At 33.0% G+C, this 18,367-nt stretch overlaps 1 protein-coding gene and 2 non-coding genes across 3 annotated transcripts; 2 read left to right on the top strand and 1 right to left on the bottom strand.

Moving 5' to 3' along the window:
* Nucleotides 1-6,004: 6,004 nt before the first annotated feature.
* On the bottom strand, nucleotides 6,005-17,682 carry LOC106118142 (uncharacterized). Its single transcript, XM_013312700.1, has 8 exons — nucleotides 17,580-17,682; nucleotides 9,226-9,334; nucleotides 8,631-8,927; nucleotides 8,161-8,385; nucleotides 7,757-8,011; nucleotides 7,480-7,563; nucleotides 7,223-7,308; nucleotides 6,005-6,945 (listed from the first exon to the last, which is right to left on the bottom strand). The coding sequence occupies exons 2-8, from the start codon at nucleotides 9,325-9,327 to the stop codon at nucleotides 6,807-6,809; spliced, it is 1,188 nt and encodes a 395-aa protein (XP_013168154.1). The 5' UTR covers nucleotides 9,328-9,334; nucleotides 17,580-17,682; the 3' UTR covers nucleotides 6,005-6,806.
* Nucleotides 8,490-8,561, top strand: TRNAT-CGU (transfer RNA threonine (anticodon CGU)). The gene has a single exon. It is a non-coding gene; the product is annotated as a tRNA-Thr (tRNA).
* Nucleotides 9,104-9,185, top strand: TRNAS-AGA (transfer RNA serine (anticodon AGA)). The gene has a single exon. It is a non-coding gene; the product is annotated as a tRNA-Ser (tRNA).
* Nucleotides 17,683-18,367: the final 685 nt, after the last annotated feature.

The following is an 18,367-nucleotide window of genomic DNA, read 5'->3' on the forward strand; positions in this document are numbered from 1 at the left end:
ACAACCAAAATCTATACTTATAAAGATTGGTTGTTTCTTTGTTTGTTTAAAACACCTAAACTGATTTGAAAACGTTTTAATCCCCGCGGACAAATAGGTTAGTGTCCAATATTTTTAAAAATATGTTATTCGATTTATGTATGTATATGATGGTTAAAATGTACGATTTGTCAAGTCTTAGTTGTTAATCTTTGTCGTAAGCTATCAGGCGTCTGTTTAGCCGACGCACTTGTTTCCACTGCGCGCCGCATGTAGCCAACTTTTTATCCTCGCTATTTTTTCAGTAGGTGATAAAAAATATTGTAACACGAGCCGAACGGTATGCGGATGTCGAATGCGAGTGATCCTTCACTTCGCAGTTAAATTAATAAATTAGACGCATTGGCATTTTCAAAATAGTTATTGCCTCAAATATTTTTTTACACGACTAAATAATATTAAATTTTGCGAACATTTTGTCTATAAAAGTAATGAAAAACGTTAAGGTTATAATAAAACATCGTCTTTCTCAATCATCTTCACTCTAAGTGTGAAAATTTGTCCCTAAAAACTTAAATGAGCTTTTCACCTTTGCCTTCAAGACATATTTAAAAAAAATCAAACACCATTCAAGTAATCTAGGTAAAAATGAGTAATACAAATATACATATCTTAAATTATGAACATTACTAGAGGATTGTGATGTATCCTATGATTTCCTTATACACAAAAAGGTCATAACGAACTTTTTTTTTACTTTTCGAGATCGTTGTGTCGGTTGAAATGGTCTGAAATTTTTGGCTACATTTTTTCGTGACTTCTTCGGGTCCAATGCGAGTTTGCTCTAGCAGGAAATGATGTTCAGGAATGAGGATATATTCTCGTTAATTTGCTTCATAAATCATCGAGAATGTTGCTTCTGGCGTGTCGCGGCGAGCGGGAGGCGTCGATTGGACCTTTTTGTCGCTGAATTTTAAACATTAAATCGGTGCGTTTCGTATTTCAAACGTTTTTCGGTCTTTTTTGAATATTTTTTTTTCGACTACGATTTACTTCTTTCAGAACTTAAAATGACAATTTAAATTTTCATTTCCTTAATTAATGTGTCTAATTGTTTATGCTTTTGTCCTTGGTTGTTGGTTTTTAATTCATCAATAAGTATTGACGTTTGCATGCCTAATGAATTTACGTAGTTTTTAACAAAATGTCTTTGTGCATAAACTGTTGTTTAACTTTCACAAAAATGCACCTATATCTCGTGCTGTAGGTCTTACATACGCTTCGGATACAGAAATATAAATTTAGTGTTCTCATTTTTTTTTAAAGAACACATTTTTTAGCATCTTATCCGTATACATTACACAAACATATAAGAGGATTAAAAATAAAAAATACGTTAATTGTAAAACTTTGAATTAATGTAGAACATTGACATCGAATCTGGAACGTAACTAAGAAATATTCGCACGAAAAGTTATGTTGTTCGGATAATATTATGATTGTTTTGGGAATACGCCAAGTGGTAACCGATCCTATGACTTATTTGACCCCGGGGAGGGCCCGCTCCATGCCGGAACTTCCCGATAGTTCCCATATTAAAACTTGACTTGATTTACGATTTCTCTGCTATGGAAAGAAATCGCGGCTGATTTTATCCGGTGATGTAAAAAAAATTACAGAAAAATTACAATTCTACGACTTCCTTAGACTTATTAAGACATCATAAGTAATTTAAATAACACTATTCCCTAATAGAGATTATCCCTAGATCCCTATTCAAACATTAAGATTAAGAATTATTGACTAGATTAGGTTTTTTTTAAGATTAATAATTGTTTTTTCTTTGTATGTGATTTTTCATTGAACTTTCTAGATCACACAAGTAAAGCAGTTCGTTAGATATCAGAACTTCCGATTCCCTAAGCGTTTAGAGATGTTGTTTCCACAACTAATTAGGCGAAAAGGTCTGTCCTTCAGGAAATGCCTAGCGGTTCAGAGTTCGCGTCCCGTGGGACCCTCCTCATTAGGGGCACACCTGCGCGCGCACGTGGACACTAAATAGTTTTTGCCACTGCTTTGTACAGGATTTCACACTTTTCGAGTGTTCTGTATTTACAAGTTGTTACTGATTCAAGTGTTTCGTCTTCATTTCTGGAGAATGTCTTAAACTTGATTCTAACTACGTTGCTTTAAGGATCGATTTTGAATATTTGAAAAAAAATTTAAGTGTTTTCCCATGTCTGTTTTTATGTTTTATAAGGATGCATGTCATTTGTTTTTTCGAATCAGACGTAATAACAATTTTCAAAGGAGCGTATGGACAAGAGATGCAATAGATATCCTATTGCATCTCTTGTCCATTTTTTTTACCTGTCTTATTTAATTGAAATGGTTCGGCTAAATTTAAAGTTGTAAAAAAATTAAGATACATACATATGGTCGAAAGTTGTCATGTTAAGACACCTTGCAAACCCAGTAACACACAAGGCTTTCGATTACAATAGATCCCTTAAAAACCATTTGTGCCAATCCTTTCCACTCATCGTTTTTTTTCTCCCTTCCATTATGCACCGACAACACTTGCGCAGGCGATTATTTGACAAGAATCTTTCTCTGAATGTTATTTACTTTCATCAAAAGGTGCTCTATATTTTATGTAGGGTAAACGCACCAGGTAATGTCATGTAAAACTTTAAATTCCAAATTCAATTTCTTATTTATGATATACTTAAGACAATTCACTACTTAGATATTGTTAATCAAACAAAATGTTAAATTTATTAATATGAAATCGAGATAATTTTATGATGAATGATTATAGTGACCTCATTACTTTTTATTATTTACTGTTATCTATTTAAGATATCATTTGAAGTTGTTAAAATTTAATTTATTAAGCAACGATTAAATAAGCAACAATTGTTAAATTATTGATTTAACATCTGAAATCTGTACTACTTGTGTCGATTACTGGTACGTTTACCTTACTGACCAAAGGTGCGTTTACTAGACGGGTTGATTGAAAAGTTGCGTACATATTCGTATTGTGAAAGGAGTGGCTGTTTATTCATTGTAACATCTGCTGCTGCAATATGCATGTCACTGACAAACTATAAAGTGTCAATGATAAAAGCTGCTATAAATACGTAATATTCATCTTATAATTCGACCCCACTATTGATTTTGTATCAATTAAAAACTTTTATAGGCCATTTCTTTAATAAAGAGCGTCGGTGGCTCAGGGGTCAAGCACTTGACTTGCAATCTGCAGGTCTTGGGTTCGAATCCCGTGTACCAATGTGTTTTTCGATTTACATATGTACATTTATCCGACGATATTACGGTGAAGGAAAACATCGCCTGCACATACCTGAGAAGAAATTTAAAAGATATGTGTGAAGTCAACCAACCAGCACTTGGCCAGCGTGGTTGACTATGGCCTAATCACTCTTAACTTAGGGCAGGCTCCGAGCCCATCGGTGGGACGTATACTGATGATGATTTCTTCATGTAATTATTTCAGCATTTTTGTTTCTTGATTTGTTAGGCCGAGCGTGAAGTGCATTTGACATGGATGCATTCGTTTTGAAATTATAAAACTCAAGGCTTAAAGTACCGTTATTTTACACCAATTTTAATCGAGTTAACTTTCATTCAAGGACACATTCAAACAGCAACAACTTATTGATCTGTAAATGAAAACTAAGCCGCACCTTTTAATAAGTTTTGTTTCTACAAAATATTATAAATCATTTGTAGACTGAACAATGTAATAAACAACAAAGAAAGATTCAAACGACATAAATTGCTCCAAATATTCCCACTACCTCTTCCTTTATAGATCAGGTAATTATTTTTTAGCGTAAGAAAAAAATTTGTTACTTTGCAGCTACCCTGGTGAAAGTTTTCTATGAGATCCGCTCATGAACAAACAGACATAATGCATTTTTTTATTATACGAGAATCATGCAAAAAAATTGCGCGGACCTTTCTCCGAAAAGTCCGTGGGTTTCGACCACAAAAGGGTTTTAGATTTCACAAACAGATGGCATTTTTTCTATACAAATAAATAAAGAAATATGTCTTCTTGATACATTTTTGGTTAGTGCTTTATTTATAAGTTTAAATAGTTTCCTCGATTGATTGCGATTTCATTTATAAGACCTATATATATGTTGCAACCTAAAATTTTGTTGTATATAGACATACATATATTGTTAGTCTATTTTATAAAGTACCAGCTGTCGCCCGCGACTCCGTCCGCGTGGATATATAAAAAAACATAATTAGTGTAGCCTATGTGTTCCTTCAGACTATTTTCTATACGTATAACAAATTTTATCGAGATCCGTTCAGTCGTTCTAGAGATATCTTCAAACACCCATTCACATCACATCCATCTAAACATTCGCATTTATAATATTAGTAAGTTAAATAAAAAGCTGCTTTTCAAGTCATAAATTCGAAAAAAAAATATTATAAGAAAATGAATAAATACTATCCTATGTCCGTCTCCTGGCTCTAGCTACCTCCTCACCAATTTTCAGCCATATCGGTAAAGCCGTTCTTGAGTTATAAATAGTGTAACAAATACGACTTTCTTTTATATATAAGATTTAATAAATTCTATGTGTAAAATGTCCTTAAGGGTGATTTCTGAAAGTTCAAATTGCCTTCATATTTTGTTGAAAAACGCATATGAATAAAAAATTACAGAAAAATGTTAACAGACAAGAAAATTATCCTTCATACGATATGATGGACGTTCACCTTTACCAAATCTTACACGCGATGTGGTTCTATAAATTCTTTATCACTTTTTAAGCGTTGTTTGGTAAATATTAAATGCTAAAACGAAGTTTCTTAGATTTTTTTAGTTTATTAAAAACTGGTTCTGGCATGGCCTTAAAGTATGTAGATTTTTTTTTGCAAATAACAATTGGAATTATTATAATTTAAACGGAAAAAAATTAAACAAAAAATATTCAAATAATTATTCCTTTATATTTAGTGTGTTATAATTAAATTTAAAAAGATATTAATTTAGATAACAAACTTTATTTTTTTAAATAGATTTTTTAAAGAAAAAAATACTTCTAGCTTATTCAATTATATCTATATAATTAATTTGCACGCCGATTTTTTGTAAATTTAATTTAAACGTTCATATTTGACAAGGACATTAGTCTGTTGTTTGTATAAACTCGTGTAAGTCTACGTAAAGGTTTTTTTTTATAAAATTCGGCTAATTATTATAATTGACTAATTGTAAAAAAGGGGCATATTAAATTAGTGTCTCGTTTATGTAAATAAATAATTTGTGACTAAAATTTTTAAAACGTTATGTTAATTGTTAGTGAATATTTATATATATATTTTTTTTCAATAATCTTGAGTTTTTCGAACACATTGTAGGCAGGGCACATTGACTTTGATGTGTTTTTTTTTAATTTGCTTGGGTTTGGTTTATTCTGTCCTCTTATCAGTTTCTACGTCTAATAATGTTATTCGGCCATACCGGATATCTTGCAATTACAAAACTCTATGAATTAAGCTTAAATAAAACAAATATTCAAATTAATTAAATTTATATTCATTTTAATCAATAAAAAGGCTTATTACTAATGTCTCTTAAATTATTCCTAAGAATGCATACTTAATAATCTCACAGATGTAACCCCATTCAAATAGAATTAATTTTAAGTGTAGGTAAATTTAACTTTTAATAAAAAAAAATACGTCTTAATTTGAATGGATTAAAAAGTTGTCGTCGAAAAAGCTCAGAAATACTGCAAGCTTAATGGACGAAAACTAAGCCTTGCAGCTTATTATACTTTAAACATAATTAAATAAAAATTATAATTATTAAAATTATAAGTATTAGCTTCTTAGTCAAACATTTTTTATCATAAGGTGGCAAACGAGTGAATGGCCACCTGAAATCGCTGAATTAGCGAAGTGAACGTTGCACATAGACATACGCAATTGCATATGCGTTGCCTACCTTTAATCGACGGAGGAGAGGATGCACAGAACGAAAATAATTTCCCTTTCCGTGCATCCTCTCAACCGGAAAGTCCACTTCCACTTCCCATCCTTTCCTTATAAGAAAAAGGGGGGGAAGGGAAAGAGGACTGAATTAGGCCTCCGAGACGCACAAATTATTTTACTTGAGATATACCTATTAATGTTTTTTGAGATTAGAATTATTGTTAAGATTGAAAAAAAATGTCTATGGTATAATAAGGCTGCAAGAATGGTTTTAATTACGACAGTAAGGATTTAAGGACTTCGGCGAGACCAGGGCACTAATAGACGCGAAAGTTTGCCCAGCCTCGTCCTTTTTAACCGGCCCTGGATTATAACTATAGATTAATCTTAGCATACTTTCTTATTCTTCTACTACATTCTATAGATTACAATTATAAGATTTTCCGATGCTTAATACATAAATTATGTAAATGCCGTGTATTTGCACTATTGTTCTTGAACTTTGTCACAAATATTTTGAGCAACGAATGTTATAGGTAAATGCAAAAAAATAACAAAAAAAATCTTAAAATTACCAGCCTTTGCAAATCTATATTAATAAAATTACAAATATAATTTGCTTAACCATTTTGTTAACTCCTACTACCATTAAATTATTGGCATTGAATTATAATTGACATATCGGGAATTAGAAATCTCAGTGAACAAATACATAAAAAAAAACATTTTTTCTTCTTCAATTTTTTTGACAAATTGCTTAACCGAAACACTGAGCCACAGATAAAACAACTTTTATACGCTTTAATACTATATAGTTTTAAGTTAAAATTTATAGTCTACAGATACAAATCATAGTCCGTTCCTGTGCTACCGCTTAAATAGTCGTAGAAGTATGCGGCCATTTCGTCCAGAGCTTCAAACCTCGGGTCGGGCAGGGAATCTTCGCGGACTGACCGAGCCGACCTAGAAATGAATCTAGAACGAAATTAAAAGGGTAATTTTCAACATATAAAACTTTTTTTCTTACTACTGTATTTTTGGTCAGTGAAGAGTAATGCAGTGGAGGTTAGAGGGTTTAATTCACATATTCACATTCACGAGTCGTTTCCAATAGGTTTTTTTTTAATTTGTACCTGTATATTAGTGCTTTACATTGCTTTACATGTTAGATATTAAGTACTCGTTATCAAGGGATGCAGCAATGTATGTTTTTATTTTTAATATTAATCAATTTAAAAATATGCAATTTTACCTGAAATCACTTTCGGAGTCCAATTCATCTTCCGATGTGAAACGTTCTCGAATGTCTTTCATGATACATGCTTCTAGTTTTTTGTGCTGTAAGAGGGTTGTTAAATTTAACATAACTTTTTAAAGATAAGAAAATATAAGTAATAAGAGAAGTTGAACAATAAAGTAGGCACAGCTTGTGGACATCCGCAATGTTTGAGCATCAGCAGATTATTTTTAAATTATGTAAAAATTGAATTATGTATTGACTTTGCTAACCTTGTAGCATCTGAAGAAGAACATTGGTTTGATTAGCTCTTGAGAAAGTGGCGCCACGTCGCGTTTGATTTCTGGTACACATTGCTGGAAAAAAATATTTGTGGTTACTTTTCGTCAACACGTGTATTAATTTTGAAAATTTGTACACGTGTTGGCGTTTAAAAGTAGGTCTTAGAATATTCTCATACGAATTCTATATTAAAGGGCTTTTTTAATGCCCATAAAACGACTGCGAGGTACTTTGTTTTAAAGTTGTCTTCTTGCAAAATATACTTACCGAGAATTTCTGACAGAAGTGTAGGCCATCTTGAATGTCTGTCTTAAGTGCGGTTGGGACTGGTAAGTTGTTGATGCGCTGAGTGATCTGCTCGTAGTTTGGCTCGAGGTTGTGGTCGATGTAGCCGAGTTCTTGCATCACACAGGTCACGTTACGCAGTCTTCCAGCGCTCGGTCCGCGAGAGATTAACTCTAGACGGTCACGAATGTCCAAATCGCGAGGGGACTCGTAGGATTTCATCTGTCTTGTACCCAACTGGAACGTAACATAGAAAAGACATTAACCTAATTAGGTGATCCGATGCTCGTTTCATAAAAAAAAGTTAAATCACGACTAGTCCAGTGTAAGTACTGACTAGTTTTAAATTATGTTTCTGGTTATTGGAATAAAACAGGATGACTTACCGCCATTCTGCCCGCTCCGAAGAACGGTTGCTGGTAAAATGCTTGCTGGAACTGCTGTGGGTAGGCGTATGGATTGTATGGAAGTCCAGGTGGATAGAACATTCCAGGCGCGCTGTATGGAGTTTGGAAGAAAGAGGCTCCTGGGCTAAAGGGACGGAACTGGGGATTTTGCATCATGTAAGGCGGGATACCCGCTTGTGGGATAGCTTGTTGCGGGAAATTTGGCTGTAAGTAAACGGAATAAGGATTAAAATGTTATTCTATTTTTTCTTTATTTAGATTAAATTTAATTTTATAAAATCATGAAATATTTCAAGGCATCTCTCGTCGCCTCTTTAGCTCAGTGGTAGAGCACTGGTCTCGTAAACCAGGGGTCGTGAGTTCAATCCTCACAGGAGGCATCGTCTTTTTTGTTCATTTAAAAAAGTGCATTTTTTTATTTTTCGTAGGAGTATTGAATAATTACGTACTGTCAATGGTCTGAATGATAGAACTCCTGCCATTGGTGTTGGTTTTTGTGGTTTTGTGTCAAGATTTGGCAAATCATTTTCTTGATTCAGAGAAGCGCCATCTGTTGGCTTAGTGATGGTTTGCGTACTCGGATCCATTGAGAAACCGGGCGGTAACTTCCCGAGTAATACAGACGACATTTGGGACGGATTCGAGGACTCCTCGAAAGATGGCGGTAAAGAGCATTTTGCATACGCGTCTTTCATTTCTTCTCTAATTTGTTTTACAACTTCAGGACCAAAACAGCTTTCATAGATCTGAAATTAATAATATTTCAAATGTTAAAATCAATAATATTGTATTGTAAAATTTATTACGACAAAAGTGATAATCTCAATTTAGTTAACTGTTCAGTTTTGTTGTTAAATGATTTTTTTTAATTATAATCAAATTAGGTATTTAAGCTGATTTAGTAATTCGCTAAATATCATAAGCAGTCGTGGCCGAGCGGTTAAGGCGTCTGACTAGAAATCAGATTCCCTCTGGGAGCGTAGGTTCGAATCCTACCGACTGCGAATGTTATTTTTGTTTTTTTAACCTTTTTTTTCTTTTTACCTTCATCATGGCGTATTTTTTGATGAATTTGTCATCACTGCTGGCGAGCGCTTGTGCGGACACACAGAACAGGCAAATTGTGAATATTGTCTTCCGCAACATTTTGGATCTAAAAATAAAATAAATGATTAAATTATCCTTTATTTATCATTTCTATTTATTATTTTTACGAAAGGATATTTCTTAATTTTTCTTCATGTCTCAAAAGTATCTTTTAGCCATTACACAATTTAAACTAAATACACACGGAATCTTTTTGTTACAAATTTTCTACAAACTTAAAGTGATAAAAATCAAATTAAAAACATATATGAACCAATTTACTTGAAACATGATCTGTAGTTTACTTAATTACACATTTAGGGCAAAATATAAATCGTTTAATAATTTACAGCGTTACAAAATTACATACTCTTCAAGCAAATCGACTATCTTTATGGAAAATTGTACATCTAAAAATAGGATATCAACCTGTCTTATATTATAAGTTGTAGAACCTTAACATAACACGTTTTATCTAGTATCTAGTAATAGGGATGTGTATAAGGTCTAGTTATATGAAGGGTTTTTTTATTTTTTATATAGTTAGTTTTTATATAGTTATATACATAGCTTTATAAATAGCTAATATGTCGTGAAAAACAGAATAATTACAGTGATGTACTTTTTTATTCATAACTAGCTGTCACCCGCGACTCTTTATTAAAAAAAAACTTAATCAGTTCCAGGCAATTATTCGAATTTTTCTCACCTTTTAAACCTTCCCTGGACCTCCACAAACATTTCAAGGTAAGATAATTCCGTTCAGTAGTTCTCGAGTCTTAGCGAGACTAACGAATAGCAATTGATTTTTATATCGATATATAGATAGATTAATTTTCCAACATCCTGTATTATTTATTCGGCGACTACATTCGCGAAGCTTCTAACTAGTTATTAAAGATTGGAAGAATATCTGTGCATTATTAATGCATTTAGATCAGTGGAACAATAATTGTCTCGCGTATCAAACCACAATAAGCCCGCGGAACACCGTTATGTGTTTACGCATAAGATATTCCTAGTATAATATTACCGGAGTTAGGGTTGCCATACACGGACTGTTATAAGCAGATAAAGTACACGATCATTACACGAACCGCAGAAAACAGTCGCCGCTAATAACAAAACTGGTTTTGGATATCTCAAAGCTTTATCGGTAGACTTCATGTAATCCGTGTATAGCAACCTTTAGTATCGCGGTCCAATGTGCCAGATCTGGCGACCAGTTATAATAGCTTGCTTTATTGTTTTTGTAGTATCATAATTATTGTCTATGGTTGCCTTAAGTTTTACATGCTTATAAGCAAATTATAGTGTACACTATGTTTGTATGTAAATTAGGTTAATTAAAATAGCATCGGATAGGTTTACTTTGTAACCAATTAAAAAAATAAGGGTCTTAGTTGATTTTTTATGCTTTTTAATACGATTTACACAAACAACCACATCATTATTTTTCATGTGAGAACTGTCGTGTGCATTATCTGTCTTCTTACTGATTTTTAGTCTGTTATTAACGGCCATAAAGTAAATTCTATGTAAAGGTAAGTAACAAGCCGTTAATATTTAATTATCTGTGAATGTTACTTCATTTTCAATAGAAACGGTAGGCGTAGAACTGTACAGCTTTATTAAAAGCTAAATGGACTTTATCTACTTAATAGTATCATATAAAACCGTTATGTATATTCATATATTTACTGGAGCTACTAGCTGTCGTTCGCGACTTCTTCTGCGTGGAATGAAAAAATTTAATAAAACCTTCCCTAGACCTCCACGAACATTTCAAGATAAGATAAATCCGTTCAGCCGTTCTCAAGTTTTAGCGAGACTAATAATGTGTTTCAAAACATTCTGTCATCCCGCTCATATCGAAGGAATAAAAGAGGGATAACAATATGTTTAATACAAGTGTTTGGTCAGTGAAATCTTACAGTTATAATGTAACTCAGCTAATTTTTCAAGAGAGATATTTCTTTTTGGTTTTTAATATGGAACGTGTTTTTTATTACGCATTAATTTAAAACACCGTTCTGAAAGTATTTTTATAACAAGTTTACTGAGTACGAGGTTCTGTAGAAAATGTTTATGATGTAAAGAAAGTTATTGAGATATAACTATCCTAAAAATCAATAAATTTGTAAATCTTTAACGCAATTTACGTATGTAAAATGATATAAATGTATATGTGTAATAAAAAGTGCAAATGGATGCAACTTAATTTATACTATCAAGTTGATAACATTTATTTACAATATTTAATCAGAACAAATCTTTTCATCTACTACTAAAACTGTCGATAATAAATTTAATTGTTTGTAAATTTCACCTAATAAAAAAAGTTCTAAACATATTTAGATGTGATAACAATATAGACATTAGATAAACACTTATTAATATTACAGTATTATGTACAAAGTACAGAGTTTTTAGTCCATATCACTCCACGAGTAGTTATCGCTAAGTGTAGATAACGCAACATTTTTTTTTAAAATATTATCTATGTATCAAATATGGCCGGTAATTCTTGTATCATTGGTTGGAATAGCGTTTACATGTTATTAAAAATATCTTTGTTAAAGATTTTAAACGATATCGCGTCGTTTTCCTTATAAACATTATCGTTCGCTTCTTGTCGTGAGATGGCGCTGCATCGGGGTCATTGCCCGCACGCGGCCTTGCTTTGCGCTTGCGTCTACTGACAACTTGCGTAATGAGCTTTGCCGCCAAGTTGCATCGGTTTGTTTTTAAAGCTTCCAGATGCCATTGAAAGCATCCATAATAAGTGCACTTTTTTATTTATTTCGTAGAATATTTGTGATCAAATCAATGATGAAATCTTAATTACATTTATGTTGTTTTAAATTAAATTTATTTAATTAACAACTGATAAAAAACTGAACTTTAAACTGACAAGTATAATGTAATTTTATGCAAATTTACTCTTGTTATAATCATAGACAACCCAAATATGCAAGCTTAAGTTATTAAACTTTAGGCAATTATTAGATTTTCCCGATGACTAGCCATTTGAAATGCGCAGAATTTTTTCTATGAGGCTTACGCTACATACGCTTCGCAAATTGAACTTTTTTGTGATGTTAAAATCGTCTTGGGTTTTTTTAATCATCATTTTTATAAACGATATACTTAGCTAGCATCGTCGCCTCAATTATCGAAAGATAAGTAATAAGCCCTTACAGAAAATTCTTCTGGCTTCTGAACTATCCTTCGTCTGATTAATGTTACCCATTTTTGTCTTTATTACTGAGCAACTTTGTCTATCTTACTAATATTATAAATGCGAATGTTTGCATGTATGGATGTTTGTTAAAAGGTATCTGCAGAACGGTCTCATGAATATCACTAAAATTTGGCATAGATGTAGAACATAGCCTGAAAGAGCACACGGACGGAGTCGCGGGCAGCTAGTTTGTAATATAAAAAAGCCAGAAATGTCGGGTCAATGCCAGGACGTTCTAAAGTTCCGTTTTCTCTTAAAACTTGAAGTGGTATATCCGTTCGGACTAACACTTTAAAGCTAGTTACAGCGTAACAATGTAACGGTCGATGTAATTCGATGGCAAAGCGCGCTCTTCTCACCTACCAACACGTACACGTCAAAACACAAACGCCTCTCGTTATTTTATTTTGCCAGTGAACTATACGTAATTATGAGCTATGTTTCTAATATTATATATAATAAAAATGTGAATGTTTAGACGGATGGATGTTCGTTTTAAGGTATCTCTGAAACGGCCCAACAGATCTCTCAGTAAATTTAACATAGATGGGGAACATAGTCTGGAAGAACACATAGGTTACTTATTCAGTTTTTTTTTAATTCCGCGCGGACGGAGTCGCCGGCAATAGAAAGTTGTTGAATACATTATATTGTTACTGAAAGAAGAAATAATGTTTTTCTGCCATCAGAACTTCCCTTCAGTTGAAGGTAGAATGCATAAAGATTTGTTACAATCGCCATCGTATCGTCATAGATAAAATGTGTAATTAAATTTGTGCAGCGCCCTTATCGGGCGTGAAGTACACCATAAATCTCATACTAATTTTCATATAATTGACAATGACGATAAGATGGCGATTCATAAATTGTGATTCATAAACATTCGTGCTAGCCCACTCTAGCGTAGTGCCAATTACCTTACAAGTATTGACTTTCTCCTATAATAAATCTTATAAATTAAGTTCTTATTGGATAATAAACTAGGCTGCTTCCTTATTACATTGACATAATTTATATGATAAACGAGATATTTGCAAGAAAGTACTGATGTAGACAGGACGGCGTGGAGGCAGCTGGTCGACACAGCCGTTAAAGCGTATCAAGAGAAGCACGACCTTCAGTAATGAAGAATACGAAGAAGAACAGATGTATCAAAGAGTACGTAAGTTCTGTACTACCTATGCTGTTGAAAAACTACGATCAAATTATTTTTATTTTTCGTTTCTCATTATTCTAATTCAGTTAAAACCAGCCAGTCATTACAATAATTATATTTGTACGTTTGAAGTTTAAAACAATTAAACCTTTTTTCTCTTACTCTATGGTGTACGCAACGTTTGATGTAACGGTATTCCATCACAACATAGCCAGAGTCGGATTTGTATCGGTTTAATTAGACGTTAGCTAAAAAACCTCATGATAATTGCGGACTCACTCTTCCGGTCGCTCCGGGACCTGTTTGAAGCGAGAATTTTTTATCTGTATTCAATGAAGTCACTCCAATAAGTTGTTATCCAACTTTATGCGATACAAAAAAATATATATACTATAAATAATACAAAAGCATTTTTAAATATAGTAAAATGTATATCTTATTATATTGATCTAGATTTAATGAAGTATATTTCTTTTCATTAGTAAATTATGCCACATTTGATGCGTTGGTCTTTCTTATGCAAACTTCATTCATAGCTTGAAGCATCTCACTGTAATTGAATAAATTACATGAATATGTAACTGGATGTTCACGCTTGGCGGCTGTCAAAGGGTTATTGAACTCTTTAATTTTTCGTAGTGTTATTTCGAGCATTTCATGGATCATATCGTGGTTTTAATTTATCGGTTATAGAAACAAATGAATATATACATAAGTAAATGGATACCTTTTAATAATATATATATGCACTGTAAAGAGGAAAGAATATGTCTTTGAATTTGTATCATTAACCCATTTTTGCCTGTCATACATTCATTATCATACGTCAAATTTAATTTATAATTGGTATAAGTTTGGTATTTCATCGATCTTTTCGTATAACTTAACTAAATACACTAACACGTGGATCTCCTAGTTAATCTGAGCCTTCAAGCAATATGTCACCTAATATCTTCAAATTCTCATGCCATATATTTCGCCTAGAATGACAGCTTGTAAATATCCCATACCTAACCCGTGTAACACAATACATTGAACTTACGACTAACGATTATTAGACTTTAACACGCGATACGTAAATCAGATAATGTTAATGAATTATCAACTCTATACCTAACATATAAGAATCTATTTCGTTCAATAATACCTTTCCATGGTCTGACAATATCTGAGTTATCCTTAAAATCATATTTTAGTTAACCTTATCTCGTATCTTTATTTAATTTAAATATAATTCAATGAGGTAACGTCGTATAAATCATGTTGGTACAACAAACGTTTCTTTTTAAATTTCAAGAAAAAAGCAGCAGCAAAAGAGAAAAATCCCTAATGGGGCAGTGTTACCAGGATAAAATTTTATTCGAACTTGTTAAACTTTAGTAAATCCAAACTGTACTATTCAATCAATATCTTTCTTCTCATTATCAGGTAAATGCGGGGTCCCGTTTTGTTTGTCCTGAACTGCTTTTTTTGCATAACATGTAAGGGAAAATCTCATGCTGCTCTGACCTAGTCTATCCGCATGGGAGGTCTACCTGGTCTCTTGGTGCCTTCCATTTTTTCTGCACCAATATGTCCTAGAATGGACGCATCATCATGGCGGCTACATAGACAATATATATAATATAGATATGATAAAAGTTAGATTCACCATTAGCTCACTGTACGTCTGCGCTGAGGGGCACCGAACCTACCCTAAGCCTAAGCTAACTTTGGCCTAAGTGATTAGGCCAAAGTTAGGTTAATATAACTTAATCGGGATCGAATATTTCCACCGATGTATTAATAACCTATATAATAATAAATTCACTTTTAATTTGATGATCAATAAATTTTACCGTCTGAGAAAAGAACAATCTTCAACAGACTTCAGTTCTAAACGTGTGTGGTCTTTCAAAACTTTTTTTTTACCACATATGGTGAAAATTGTGCGTCCATTCCCATAACCAGTTTAGTTTAACAGTGGTAGAGCCCGCTTTAACATCTTCGCACGAATCGGCCCGGCTCGCCCGGTGAAATACCACGACCACACAGAAGACAGGCGTGAAGTGGAACCAATTCCGCGCTTCGTCTGATGAGTGTGCGTCCCGGAGGCCTTATTTAGTCCTCTTTCCCTTCCCACCCTTTTTCTTAGAAGGAAAGGATGGGAAGTGGAAGTGGACTTTCCGGATGAGAGGATGCTTGGGAAGGGAAAATATTTTCTTTCTATGCATCCTCTCCTCCGACGATTAAAGGTAGGCAACGCCACATACGCGATTGCGTATGTCTATGGGCAACGGTCACTTCGCCATTTCAGCGATTTCGGGTGGCCGATTGCTCGTCTGCCACCTTTTGATATAAAAAAAAACCATTGGCCGCATACAGTGTAAAGTACCATGAAGTAATCAAAATGTAATTTCTTTACGATAATTTTAGACGACAATTCACTTTATCATCTCCATCCATCACGTTTAAGATCTTTTACGTAAAAAAATCTATTACACTCAAACCTAAACGAATGTTGATAAAAATCACTTTAGTTAAAAAAGAACATCAAATCCGTTATGTATACATATAAAAAATTGGCTTGTGCAAATAAAAATCACCGTTCATTCTTGGTGCGGAATACAAAAACAATTTCGGCGCAAATCGTGATGGTTCGAAAAGGCAAATAAAATCGAATTCTTCAAAAACTTAAATTTGTCGCGTGACCGTGGAGAAGATGGAATAGTAAATAAAAATTTAAAAAAGTCTAATGTCGTTTTATCTATTGTGGTACTTTTTGGTATCGTAATCATCAAGAAAAACATACGTAAAGTTATTTTGATGAAGTTTCTTCAGAGATATTTGTCATAATTATTTAACTCGCCGTTTACCAAATTATTACTGGCTGGCAACATAACTTACGCAGCAATGTTAATTTAAACCTCCTTTAATAATGTACTGTTAATTAAAATAAAAAAAATATATTATCATTATATTAAAATATACTTCTGTATGTATGTTGTTTTACAGTTAGGAACAAAGGTACTGCCCGGCATTGGCATAAATAAACGAAAGTTGAAATGAGCAGAACTGCAGACAATATTCTATTGTATATGACTCAAAAAGTTAGTCCTGTTTGGAGTACTGCTCTGAGTCAGCGAACAAGGCAATCTTACAAATATTATAAATGAGAATGTTTGTTTGAAGGTATCTCCAGAACGGCTGAATAGATACGGCTGTAATTTGGCATTGATGTAGAACATAAACTGAAAGGACACACTATTAATTATTTTTTACTTTTGCGCGGACGGATTTGCGGGCGACAGCTAGTAGTTATATAAGTTAAATTGTTAGTACTTAGTAGAATTTAAAATTGACAATTAGATGCGTACAAACTATAAAATAAACATTCACGTAATAAACATTTGAACCTATGTTTAAATATTTTGTTGCAAAAGTTGCAGATATGGACAAAAGCTGGATGCCTACCAAAGTTTCAAACAAGCTTTAAAAATAAAGCTTGGTATAAAAATTGCTGTGAAAATTAACTACGAAATTTAAATATAGAGGCGTAATATTTATCTATTGGTAAACGATAAACAAGTTTATAGGGTATTGTTGTACACGATTTCTTCACTAATTTAACTTTGAAACACCAATCATTATAAACACGATAAACAATAACACATATTTTAGTATGAAGTAGAGTTAAAACAATCCTTTGGTTGTAAACAAAAAGCTCAACCGATATAATCATTTTAGATATTTTATTTTTCATTATATTTATTCTAATACGGTAATTAAACAATTTTTTAAAAGTAAAATGTAAAGTAAATTTTCATTTATTTTTCATCGCAAAAACCTTATCACAAAGTTACACTTTCCAAAATGATATAATATGACGATATCTGTCGTAAACAATTAAATACACGTTTGATATAAACTCACCGTGAGGATCCAAAGACAAGATGCGCGGGAGCTGAACTATGCAGTGGAGCAATGACTCGTTCCGAACTTGACCTTGCGCGAACTAACCGGCGATTGCACGCCAAACAGCCGCCCGACACGTTTTATAGTGGCCAGCCAGAAGCCCGTGACCATACGGCTCTCTGGCTTGGTCAACAATATCATAAGAAAAGACTTAAGACTTCGTTTGGTTAGTGAGTTTTATTTGGTAGAGATTGCAGACTTACGTCTGGTTCTTAGAGTAGAGACTGGAGATTTCAACTCATACTTAAAGTCTCGGCTTATGTAATAGTTAAAATATGAATCTAAGAAAATGTCTGTTAAACAATACGTTGGCCACTGTTACCGACCCTGTGTTCAAGATGTTGACCATCCAGATAAAATTGACCCTCTCCGTCTTGAGACAACTCAACAAATATGAAAAAAACGAGCAAGCTGCGTGTATCTCACTTAACTGGTTATTTTGTTATAGCACATCAGTTATGTGGTCATTTTTGTTCTTGTATGTCTATAAGATGGATTATGCTTGTGGTGAGCTTAAATTATATATTATATGTTAGTGCTTATAAGATTGGACAATAATATCCATGGTCATAGTATCACTAGTGAGCAACATAGCGATCGTAAAAAATGTCATTATCCACCATTCTTAATGTTCAAGGAGAACTTTTGTTATATTTGTTTACTAAAAAATATTGGATTTTTACGGAAAAGTGTTTTAATAAACAACTTTTATTTATAATAAGCAATTACATCTTCATAAGTTTTTT

The sequence above is a fragment of the Papilio xuthus genome, unplaced genomic scaffold (assembly GCF_000836235.2).
Source record: "Papilio xuthus unplaced genomic scaffold, Pxut_1.1 DF827597.1, whole genome shotgun sequence".
NCBI lineage: Eukaryota > Metazoa > Arthropoda > Insecta > Lepidoptera > Papilionidae > Papilio > Papilio xuthus.

Excerpts from the sequence above, each read along its gene's own strand:
- LOC106118142 (XM_013312700.1), bottom strand. The coding sequence starts at position 9,327 with ATGTTGCGGAAGACAATATTCACAATTTGCCTGTTCTGTGTGTCCGCA. Across the intron at positions 8,928-9,225 it reads AAAAATACGCCATGATGAAG|ATCTATGAAAGCTGTTTTGG; the intron begins GTAAAAAGAAAA and ends TATTAATTTCAG. Across the intron at positions 7,564-7,756 it reads ACTTCTGTCAGAAATTCTCG|CAATGTGTACCAGAAATCAA; the intron begins GTAAGTATATTT and ends ATTTTTTTCCAG.